This window comes from Sus scrofa, chromosome 13 (assembly GCF_054392235.1).
Source record: "Sus scrofa isolate SSC_HxYL_T2T_F1_AM1 chromosome 13, Sscrofa_HxYL_maternal_Yorkshire_Landrace_v2.0, whole genome shotgun sequence".
Taxonomy (NCBI): domain Eukaryota; kingdom Metazoa; phylum Chordata; class Mammalia; order Artiodactyla; family Suidae; genus Sus; species Sus scrofa.
In genome coordinates this window covers 59054743-59067450 of record NC_139395.1, presented here as the reverse complement: position 1 = coordinate 59067450, position 12708 = coordinate 59054743, and the positions used below count along the sequence as shown (strand labels likewise).

General features: G+C 38.0%; 1 protein-coding gene across 26 annotated transcripts in view; it reads left to right on the top strand.

The window, feature by feature from the left end:
• The window catches only part of CADPS (calcium dependent secretion activator), a 502621-nt gene that overhangs the window by 238363 nt on the left and 251550 nt on the right, over positions 1 to 12708 (top strand). For all 26 annotated transcript variants that reach the window (XR_014823443.1, XR_014823444.1, XR_014823442.1 and 23 more), the window contains exons 5-6: positions 2204 to 2437; positions 6453 to 6574. Coding sequence is in view for 22 of the 26 variants with exons in the window: in XM_021069166.2 (XP_020924825.1) it covers positions 2204 to 2437; positions 6453 to 6574 (356 nt within the window). In the remaining 4 variants the exon portion in view is untranslated. The remainder of the gene's footprint in view (positions 1 to 2203; positions 2438 to 6452; positions 6575 to 12708) is intronic.

Below are 12708 nucleotides of genomic sequence, written 5' to 3'. Positions count from 1 at the left end.
TGGACCTTTTGACAAGTCATCCCAACTCATAGGTATTGAATACTACTATGTGCCAAACATTATACTAGACAACAGGAGTTCACCAGGGCTATCAAGATAGGTATGGTCCTGCCTTGTGGTCCGGCAGGAGGAGAAAACATTAAATAAATTTCAAAGTTGTTTCATTAATTATAATTATAATAAGTGTTATCAAAAAGGTGAACTGCGTGTTATAAAAAAGGATAAAAGAGGGATCCAACCCAGTGAAGTGAAGTCCTGAGGCTGAAATATGAAAGATGACAAGATGACTGAGAGTCACCTAGGGAGGCAGGTGGTAAGAGAAACACTTACAGACTCCAGATTGGAAGAAAACTGGTGAAGGGCAAAGGCATCTCCAAGCTCTATACAGAGGACCCACTATGCCAATATCAGTGAAGTTTCTGTGGTGGAAAAGGAAGACATACCTTTCTAGCTGTGGGCTGGGGGAATTATTAAAAGGAAAATTAGAAAATCTCAAGGATCTAAAATGCAGGAGGAACAACTTGGCTTAGAATTGGAAAACCAATAAAAATCAAAGCTCCTTTCTGTAACTCCAGAGCTTCTTCTGCCCCTCCCTTCCTCCTCCTCTCTGTCTCTACTTCCCTCTTTCTATCACTCCACCTCTCTCTCTTTGTCACGTGTCTTGTTCTGCTTTTACCTGTTCCAACATGGACAGTATGGCAGCCACCCAAGAGTCTCTCTGATCTTACTGTTTTAATTCCACCACCGATTGCATTCTCAGTATCTCTCAGTGCAACTGCTTGAGACATTAAATCCAGTTGATTGCCAGCCACTTGGTAGAATTAGTTGGTTGACTTTGAGTCAGGGGCCCATATATTAGACATAGTATTTTTCTACCACCCAGAACTGGCAAACCAATTTATGTTCTGTGTGATCCAGTTGAACTTCTACTCTGAACCCAGGGGTAGAAGAAATAACTCATGTCTAAATAATTCAGTATGACATGCCACTGGCCATGCAAACTGGTTCAGAGTAGGTACATAAATCAGATTTCAGGTGAGGATTCCAAGATAAAAGATGCTCCCTATTCTGTGAGCATTACAAGAAAAGATGTTCACTTTTCCTTTAGATAATATGATGTAATAGTGAGAGCTTCAGATTTTTAGCAAACTTTTCATAACCTTAAGAGGAGCCAGACTGAGTATGAAACCCAACTCAGAGGAACCCAAACCAAGACCTGGAGGAAAAATTTAATTATAATAATATCATCTGAGTCCTGATTATAGCCCAGCCTGAAGCTGGTTCTACTGCAGGACCTTTTCAAACTAATAAATTTCTTTCATTTGTCTGAGCCAGTTCACATTGGATTTTTCTGTCACTTGAAAAAAAAAATGTCAAACTGATTTGGCAGGCCCTTATCTGCTCTGTTATGGAGCTAGACTGAGGAGATCAAGTTCATGAAATGATTCTTTGTAAAGGTGAAGTATCAAAGTATATTCAGGGTGCCTGGACAATATAGACGTATGTAGAAACAGCCCAGCTAAAGCATGTTGCCTTTACAGATGAATTCATAAGAAGGGGAAAAAATAGAGGTCAGTTCTCATACTGAATTACTTTATCTTCCTTTCTAAGGAATTTTAATCAAAGTTTTCATCACTTCATTAATTTTTTTCAATTTTTCTTGAAAACAGTTAACTATTCTTCTTAGAAATAGCCACAGGCAATGTTTAAAACATCTCAAATGAGATTATTCAAATGATTCAAATCCTTTTGAATTATTCATGTGAGAAAATCTCTATAGGTATCCAGAAATAGGGTGTCTTTCTGTCTCCACAATTTAAAAACAACTGGCTGCATTTTGCTAAAAAGAAAAACTCTTTGAACTGAAACCAGATTTGAAAAATATCACCCCATTTTTCTTCCCATAAATCAAATTTCCTGGAGAAAATTGAAAGGGGAGATAGAACTACAGTAAAACATTTGACACTTTGTTACTATATGTTTATATACGTGTTTCTTCCCTGTTAGAGATTATAAATAACTAGAAGGCAGGCAGCTGTCTACTCAACTAGGCTGATCATTTTTCTAGCACAATGCCCCAGTCTCTGGGCAAATTTCATTAGCGCTAGATGTCACCACAAATTCAGGCTGCAAGATGAAAACCTTCTATGTAAATCGGGTCTCCATTTACTCCTCTGCTCATTCCTCTCTCTTTCTTTCCAAGGAACGCAAATTCCCCAAGTTTGTGTCCAAAGAAATGGAAAACATGTACATTGAAGAGCTGAAGTCTTCAGTCAATCTGCTCATGGCCAATTTGGAAAGCATGCCAGTGTCCAAAGGCGGCGAGTTCAAGCTTCAGAAACTCAAACGCAGCCACAACGCTTCCATCATCGACATGGGCGAGGAGAGCGAGAACCAGCTCTCTAAGTCAGATGTCGTGCTGTCTTTCTCCTTGGAGGTAAAAAGCCCTAAACCCTTGAAAGTTTCCTGGCATAGAAGGCAGGACCTGGGTGATTAGATGCATCCCAATCAGCTTGTTTCCCTCTTTATACCCCAGGAGCAGTTATTAAAATAACAGCTTGCAAAGTGCAGGTCAGCTAATCAGCTAGTCATTTCCCATCTCCAGGAGCCCATCCTTTTCCTTAAGAAATGCAGTCTTGAGAACCACCTACTAAATTTCATGTTGCATTACTTTCCATGTCTTAAAAAGCATTGCCAAAGGTGATTTTTAAATGCCTCATGCAAGTTAGAATGTTTGAAATTTTGGCAACCTGTCTTAAAGTTAGGAAAAAAGGGATCTAGCACCATTTTTTGATGTGTGGACAGTTTTCTTTCCCATTGGCTACCCTGTAGAGAGCCCCTTGTTGAGGTGGAGACTTTTTAAATTTATATTATCACCCCAAGAAAGAGTCCCTTTGGGCCAGAACTGTGGCAGGATGCTTAACTTGTCAATATGGCTCTCTATTTTTTACTCACACATTTGTTTTTCACACATATAATCTAAGGAGTGGATCTGATCTAGCTATATCAGGATAATTGAAAACTGGTTCAATATGAAGATTCCTGGCACCATCCAGAACTGTTGACCCAGATTCCTAGAGAATGAGAATATATCATTGTGTAGTCACTTTAGAACATAGTTTGGTGGTTTCTCAAAAAGTTAAATATAAAATGACCATGTGTTCCAACTACTTTACCAGCTCAAGAGAAATGAAAACACATGTCCCCACAAAGACTTGTTTGCGAATGTTTATAGCAGTGTTACTCACTACAGCCCCAAATGGAAACAATTGAAATGTCTATCAAGTGGTGAATGAACAGACAAAATGTGGGACAGCCACATAATGAAATACTCTTCACTGGCTAAAGGAACAAGCTACTGGTACATGCTTTCATCTAGAGGAACCTCAAAAACATTATACTTAGTGAAAGAAGCCAGACACAAGAGGCCACACAATATTTGATTCCATTGATATGAAATGTCCAGAAAAGGAAAATACCCAGAAATGGAAAGTGGATTAGTGTTACATAGGGCAGGAGGTAGAAATGGACATGGAGGACCTTACCGGGGGAGAGAAAAATGTTCTAAGACTTATTTATGATCATGGTTGCACAGCCTAGTAAACTTGTTAAAATTCCTGTATTATATACTTTAAATGATTGAAATATATGCTTGAATTATATGATATGTAAAATATCCCTCAATAAAATTGTCAGGAAAAAAATGTTCTAGGCAGAGGGTAGCCTGTACATTTTAATGAGCCATGCAGGTGCTTCTTACGCATTCCAAAGTTTAAAAACTATTCATAACTTATGAAAGCTCAAAGTCCCACAAGGATTTTATGATAAGCCAAGACCTGGGAAATCCAAGAAAATAGATAAAATGTCTGTAGATTTAATTAGAATTCGTAAAGACTAAATTAATATTCTAGAACATCGTTAAGGCTTGCTGTGAATTAACTGCAGGTAATTTGTTTTACTGCGCTCAGCTCAGGTTGAGATAGTCACATTACAGTGTTTTCAACGTGTATTTTGCAGTTGGAAGAGGTAGTGTTCAATTAAATATAGAGTACTTGGTGTGTGAAAAAATCATCAGTGTAATTTCACAGAAACTTCCTTCCTTTTTTTAAAATACTGCCACCTGAGCTAGTAAATGCTTTTTCTTAGGTGTCTTTGAATTTGATGATTGCCAATTAAAGGTGGCAATTTATTCTCTACTGCCTCTTGTCTTCCTCATAAAAGGGGTGGGGGAGTGTTTGATTGATATTCATGAAGCTTTTAAATCTGTAATTTTCTAATTCTTTATCAGTACTCAATATTATGCAGCTGATTATCCAAAATATACATGTGGGCGAGTCTTTAACCATACTCCCATGTGTACATGATTCAAACAGGCTGTAACTTGTAAGTACAAGTACCAAATGAAATGCAAATACCTTTTAATTAGAACACTAAATTGCACATCTTACTAAAACAGCCAGCAAAAAGCACTGAGTATCTATTTGTGAATGTGTTTGGGGAGACACAGTGAGGGAGGTAAAAAAAAGGGAGCAAGAGGACTGTCATCAGGGCAGTCTAGGTTTGAATTTATGGGCTGGCACAGAACATAATTTTTGTGATTAGAGAATTGCATGGCTGGAAGGGACAGCAGAGTGCTGTTACCTGGAGCAAGAGAACTGAAGTCCAGGATTACAAGTGGCATAGCCTTGGGCAGGGAGAGTGCTCTGATGAAACACAATAGGTATTAGTGGAATGCTATACCATCATTCACTCAGTGAATCCTCACTACAACCTTTCAAGGCATTTGCAGATACAGAAGCAAAGCCTTGGAGTGTTTAAGAATCTTGCAAATCTTTACACAGCTAGTGAAGATGCAAATTCAGGATTTGAACTCAGATCTTTAAAATTCCATAAATTGTACTCTTTCTTCAACACCTCTCATTTCTTTTCATCTGATATTACATTCTACCCAGCATAAAAATGTTCAATTACATACATCATCTCCTGCAATTCTCATACAACAGCCATAAAGAGAGGGAGGACATGTATCATTATCTCCATCTTGCAGATGAGGAAACCTATACTGAAGAGGTTTGAAAGCAAGGTGAAGTGACTTCAAAGTTAAGATTTGCCCAACATTGCATGTGTAGTACACTGGTTCTCAATTCAGGATCAGCAGCATCAATATCCACATTACCAGGGAAATAAAAAGTCTTGGCCTCCACCCTAGATCTACTTATCAGCAACTCTGGGGATGAAGCCCATCAGTATCTGGTTTAAGCAACCTGCCAGTTTATCCTGATTCACTCCAAGTTTGAGATGTCTGGCTATTCATTGCCAGCCTATTGTGCTTCCTTGTATCAAGCCAATTTTAAAAACAAAAAAAGTATATATTTTTACATATCCATATCCTCCTTGTGTAATGCATTCACTCTTTTGGGGTACAATTCAGTGATTTTTTTAAAATATATCTTGCACTTTATAGATCTCTGTTGCCAGTCATTTGTTTCAGATTTTCAAGTCAGTATCTCTGTCCTCTCTTCCTCTCATCTTCCCTCCTTTCCCTTCTGTTCTCTCTGATGAGTGAGAGGGCATAAAGTTACCTGTGAAAATAGCAGGTGATTGAATAGAGTTTAAGGTTAGTGGTGGGAACGCCAGGAGTTATATATGATACAACTAGGTCCACCAAAACACCAGCCTTTTCCCTCAGTCTAAAAAGATAGTGTGCAACTGCAGGCATTTTACAAAAACATCTTAATAATGTTGGCCTGCACAGAGTTTGCATGTTTCATTTCTTCCTTTTAGAAGTACAGTCAAAATTTTAAAGTTGTATTTCTGACTTTGATTCTGATTCAGATTTCCATTTTCTGGTAGGAAAAGTAGAGTATTTGACAACTCTGGACTGGGGTAAAACAAAGCAACAATAGGCTGCAACTGTGTAGCAACTGCTCCCTTTAAATAGGGCTCTCAGTTTGCCATAGTCCCCACTACACCCTCTTGCATCTCTGACTCTAATGCTGAATGGTACTTGTGCTTTATCTTAGCACTTGTGTTATCACTTATTTTATTGTAAATAGAAAAGTTAATCCCTTGGCCTATGTCTCTTCCAAGTTCTAAATTAAAAGCTAGACTATATATTTTTTATTTAAATAGGAGAGATCCTATTTTTTCGTGAAATGAAAAATAATCTTAGGTGTTTAACACAGAAAAGTGTAGCTCTTTTCACATATCCTGTCTGGCCCCTGTGAGCATCAGAATTAGTAAACCTTGTCTTTCCATCTGAGAGGAAATAAGTTACACTGTGAAGAGTTGTATCTCCCTCCCAGACTTGTCCCAGAATAGCTGGTAGAAACCTGATAGAAGCCATCAGATACCTACTGGATTTTTTGTAATTACTCATGTATATTTTCCTCTGGATGGTGCTGTCAATGAGCTTTGGCAATAAGCTCTGCTGTTTGGGATTCTTTTTCCAGGTGGTGATCATGGAAGTCCAGGGCCTCAAATCCTTAGCTCCAAATCGCATTGTATATTGTACAATGGAAGTGGAAGGAGGAGAGAAACTGCAGACTGACCAGGCCGAGGCTTCCAAACCAACGTAAGTTATGTTTCTCCTTGGTTCATCTTCTAGAAAGTTCTTCTCATTGCCACCGTTTTGGCTAACTCCAAGCTAAAAGGTTTGGTTTCTCCAGAAGTTCATGCAAGATGTACTCATGTTTATTTTCCAAACAAAATGACAATTACTTTTTATTTGGCAGCTATAATAAGGATTCCAGTTCCTTCAGAGCAGAGAACAGAATGAAATTTAAGACATAGTCTTCTTTCTGGAGGCTTTATGTATTTACCTTAGAGCGTTTAGTCATAGCCTTCAGCCTTAAGTAAGATGTGCAAGAGAATTTCATAGAAATTTGTCTTAGTATATTCACTAAATAATATTTGGTTTGCAGTATAGGCAATTCTTTCCATTATGTGTCACAGTTATGAATGCATCAGCAAATATGTCACATTAGGCATAGTCAACTAATGTGTTCGGTCAAGGAGTTCCCACTGTGGTGCAACAGGACCCACAGCATCTTGAGATCACTGGGATGAAGGTTCAATCCCCAGCCCAGCACAGTGGGTTAAGGATCTGGCATTGCCGCAATTGTGCTTTAGGTTGCAACTGCAGCTCAGATCTGATCCCTGGCCCAGGAAATCCATGTGCCATAGAGTGGCCAAAAATTTTTTTGTTGTTGTTAGAATTTGTTAGGTCAACGCGTATTTGTCAGTGTATATATACAGGGCACTACTGCGCAGTAGAAAGGAAAATAGTCCCTGTTGTAGCCCTACAGAGCTTACAGTTGAGTGGGGTGTGTGTGTGGGGGAAATAAAAAAAATAATAATAACACAAATATATAATTACAAAGGGTTATAAATGCCAAGAATGAAAGAGTGCTTTTAGAAGGGACCTGAACCAATTTTTGGAAACAGTCTAAGTAGGCCTTCTTGAGCAGTTGTAAGACATTTGGGCTCATATTATATAGGTTGAGCAAAAGGATTGGGAGTAGAAGGAGCATTATAGGCAGAGTCAGCTTGTGCAAAGGCCCTATGGTCAGCAGAGTCCTTGTGGCAAGAAGCTATTGCAAGAAGGCCAGTGAGGCTGGGGTCCAGAGAACAAGGTATTCCGTAAGCTGCCAAGGAGGCAAGAAGGGGCCACACCTTAAAGTACCTCTTGAGACCACGGAGAGGTAAGGATGGGCATATATGATTAGACATGTGTTTTGAAAAGATTACTCTGGCTGCAGTGGAAAGGGCCAGTGCCGATGCAGGAGACCAGTTAGGACTCTAAGGCAGCAGTTCCCAGGAGTGATGATGATTCATTTATTCGGGTCAATAGACTCTTAGTCTTCATGAATTCTGGAGAGATCACTGCTCTCTTCTCTCCCTACCCACTGCCACTCAAAATCCTTTTCTTTCCTATCTCAATTAAACCAGCCTAGGTTAATGAGCATCTTTTTTTATTGCTGTTAATTCAGAGGAAAGTCATAAAAAGGATAACCCCTCACAGCTACTCACTGTCTCTCCTCCCTCAAAGCATTATGAGCTGTTTGGCAGAACATGAATAACTTCCCAGGGTGTTCAAACAAAACAGTTCAAAGAAAACACTGAATATTTCCCTGACTAGAGGAAATCTGAGGTCATTGTATGCCTTCAAGTGCTTCTTTGTGTGAATAGGCAAAAGCTTCAGATGCCCAGATCCGGGTGAAATTAATGAGTGTATGCAAGAGGAAAAGGAAACCAACACACCTTGTCACACACTATCCTTCCTCCCTTTCTTAAAACTTACTTTCATGCTGAAAATGAGTGCACTTTCTTTTTTACCATCATTGATAAACTCCCAATTTTTCACCCATCTGTCACCATGGCCCAATCATAATCAGTGCTGTTATATTGTTGCATTATTTATCTGTGCTTTTAAAAAATAGGTCATAGAGGGGGAATTAAAACCTGTTTGGTGTTGATTCCAGCCTTTTAAGATGTTGAGCCCAATATGGTGTCATATGTTAGAGAAGCAAAGAAAAATCACTGATTATTCTAAGAAGCTGTTGTTTGATATGGACTATTTTAACCTGAAAGGCACTTCATATCAGTTTTTTAGGCTTAAAGGTTCCAGTTGCCAGGGTGAGTGATGAGCTGATTTTCATGTATCTGTGAATGTTTAAGAGAGTTTCACGGGAGTTCCCATCGTGGTGCAGTAGAAACGAATCTGACTAGGAACCATTAGATTCCGGGTTCAATCCCTGGCCTCACTCAGTGGGTTAAGGATCTGGCATTGCCATGAACTGTGGTGTAGGTTGCAGATGCAGCTCGGATCCCGTGTTGCTATGGCTCTGGCATAGGCTGGTAGCTACAGCTCTAATTAGACCCCTAGCCTGGGAACCTCCATATGCCGCGAGTGTGGCCCTAAAAAGAAAAAAAAAAAGTTTCACATTACAAATAAATATGGAGTGCGTTGGTCTTACTACTTGAAATGCTCTTATTTCATGTTTATGTTTACTTTAATCCATACATGAGCATTATTATGTCCATATTAATAAACATTTCACACTGAAGTATTTTGCTTCTCAAGCCAGAAGTATAATTTTTCTATTCCTCCTCAGTTAATGAGTGGGTCTTTACCAAAATCCCTCAGAGGATTTTGTTTGTGTTTTCTTTTTAATTTAATTTTTATTTTATATTAAAGTATAGTTGATTTACAATGTTGTGTTATTTTCAGCTATACAGCAAAGTGATTCAGTTATACGTATAACATATATCCACTCTTTTTCAGATTCTTTTCCCATATAAGTTATTACCAAATACTGAGTAGAATGCCCTGTGCTATACAGTAGGTTTTTGTTGATTGTGTATTTTATATATAGTAGTATATAAATATTAGTCCCTTTCCACCACCTTTCCTCTTTAGTAACCATAAATCCATTTTTGAAGTCTGTGATCTATTTCTGTTTTGCAAATAAGTTAATTTGTATCATTTTTTTAGATTCCACATATAAGTGACACCATGTATTTGTCTTTGATTTACTTCACTTAGTATGATAATTTCTAGGTCCATCCATGTAGCAGCAAATGCCATAATTTCACTCCTTTTTATGGCTGACTCATGTTCTGTTGTATACCACATCTTTATCCATTCCTATGTCAGTGGACATTTAGATTGCTTCCATGTCTTGGATATTGTTAATAGCACTTCAATGAACATTAGGTTGCATGTTATCTTTTCAAGTTATAATTTTCTCTACATATATGCCTAGGAGTGGAATTGCTAGATCATATGGTGGCTCTATTTTTTGTTTTTTTAAGGAATCTCCATACTATTCTCCATATTGGTTGTACCAATTTTACATTCTTACCAACAGTGTAAGAAGGTTCCCTTTCCTTCACACCCTTTTCAGCATTTGTTGTTTGTAGACTTTTTGGTGATGGCCATTCTGGCCAATGTGAGGTGATACCTATTATAATTTTGACTTGTATTTCTCTAATAATTAGCAATGTTAAGCATCTTTTCATGTGCTTTTTTGGCCATCTGTCTGTTTTCATTGGAAAAAGTCTATTTAGATCATCTGCTCATTTTTTGATTAGGCTGTTAATTTTTTGATTTTGAGCTGCATGAGCTGTTTGTATTTTTGTTGTTGTTGTTTTTTAATAGAGTAAGAATGTAACTTTCATAACTAGTGTCAAGTCACATCAGTCGGTAGTAGTTTCCTTGCTGTGTTGAGAAGGGTTCTGAAGCCAAATCTGTATTCATAGGAAAATAGTGCGTGATCATCTTGTAAAGAAAGAGGTATGAGTGTCCTGCATTTGCTATTTCTAGAGTACCTCAAAGAGATATACCCAGAGTTTGAAATCTATCAAAGATCATGTCTCTTCCTCTTTCTTTATCCTTATAAAATCTCCTTATAATCTGTACTCATCTACCTTGTAAAGCTAAAATTATTTATCTACTTCTCTTCTTTACCTTTCTCTTGGTCATAGTTCACTGCTTGTACTTCTCTTCTGCCCCCAGTTTTGTCTGATAGAATGAATGAGCCCCTGTGCAGGTACATTTTCTCCCTCCCTCTCATGTTTGAACTTACTCAGAATCTGCTCCATCATTTCTTTTCTTTGAAGCTTCTGTTTCTTCTCCTTTTCCTCCCTGCTTTTGCTTACAGTTTCTCCCATTATTAGTCTCTGTCATCTCTGCTACTTGATTTTGATTATCCCCATACATACCCTTTGGAGGGTCATCTGTCATCTGTTCTAACAACTCCACTTCATCATCTGACAAGTTTTAGCCCTTTTCCTGCCCTCTTCATCTTCTGATTCGTGTCCTTGACTGTTCCCATTGCCAGCTGATGCCATACCTTATTGATACATTTCAAAAACCAAGTTTCCGTTCAAGCCTGTTTTATTTACTACTTATAAATTCTATTGTTGCTATCACTAAGTATTTTACCCCAAAACTAGAACTCTAATATCTTATCCTGTCATGTGTCTACAAGGAATTTGGCTTTTTCCTTTTTGTTCCAGGTACAGTCACAAATGCAGGAGTGCATTACATAACCTGGTTTGTCCAAGAGTGTTTTTTAGAACTCTAATGTGTAAAATACTCCAAGAAAAACAAGGATAGGGAGACTGGTACCATGGTCAAGTGAGGTTGGAAAATAAAAGACATTACATTTCTTGTGAGTTATTCACGGTGTACATTGGCATTTTAAAAACTCTGAAGATTTACCATAGAAAGTGAACCTTTTTAGCTCTGTTTATCCATGAGTTTCCCAAACATTTTTAAGTTAACACCTATTAGCATCCATTGGAAATGCTGTTCTCTATGGTCCAAACCTACTGATGGAGGGTCCAAGCTCTCTCTCACCTCCTTTCTCAAGGCTACCTCTTTACTTACAACCATGGCTCTGCCCCAAGATGGTTATTTTGAACTAGGTGCATAATATAAGAATGCTGTGTTCATGACTTAAATATACTTTGTGGTTGTAAAAAGGGTACATGTGCATGTGTTTGTGTGTTTGTAGCCCCCTCTCATCCTACCTTTTATCAACCTATTTTCTACACATGGGTTATTTTCAAGCTGACTATATATCCTCTCAATTCTTTTGTCCTCCTCTCATGGGTTTTTAGTGTAGGGAGCCAGAATATATGACCAAAATTTTTCAATAGATATATTTACCTTAAAAATATTGCCTCCATTTATAATATACCATTTCCTTCTCTTTTTTTGAAGGGTGTTAGGATTTGTTTTGTATTTTCATTTATAATGATTTTTATTTTTTCCATAGAAAGGAACAAAATAATGCCATTTGCAGCAACATGGATGGAACTAGAGATTCATACTAAGTGAAATAACTCAGAAAGAGAAAGACAAATACCATATGATATCACTTACATATAGAATCTACTACATGGCACAAATGGACCTTTCCACAGAAAAGAAAATCATGGAGATGGAGAATAGACTTGTGGTTGCCAAGCGGAAGGGGGAGAGAGTAGGATGGATTAGGAATTTGGGGTTAATAGATGCAATATGCCATTTCTTTTTTTTTTTAAATATGATTTTTATTTTTTCCATTATACTTGAATGACAGTGTTCTGTCAATTCTACTGTATAGCAAAGTGACCCAGTCATACATATTCTTTTTCTGACATTATCCTATATCATGTTCTATTGACTAGATATAGTTCCCAGTGCTAAACAGCAGAATCTCATGTGTATACTGCTTCTGATGGGAAACCAGTGAGGGTGCTGAGGCAGGGCAGAAGTACTTGAAATCCCACTTTTCGATGAGCAATCTCAGGAAAGCATAGGAGTGGATAAGGGAAATACTTGGTGGCTTCAAGACCACAGGTGTATTTGTCCATCTCCTGTGAGATAGGGCAGAGGAATTTTCTTGCCATAAAGCAGTGTTTTTCGAAGGATGGCACTCTTACTCTGTTGATAACAGAGATTATGTTAGGTGTTAGCAAGACATAGCATTGAGCAACATTAATTCATGTGAGAAGGAAGTTACTCCTTTTCCATGTGTTGAAAGAACTAAAAAGTTCTTCTGATCCAGTCCAGGACAATGTTTTGGTTGGTTCTGGTGAATCGTTAACACCTCCAAAAGCCTACCTGCTGCAGGCAAGAGCTTCTAATTGGAATTTAATCACATTATTTAGATCTTGTTTACCCAAAAATGTTTTCTATGTACTTGGCCTTGGAAT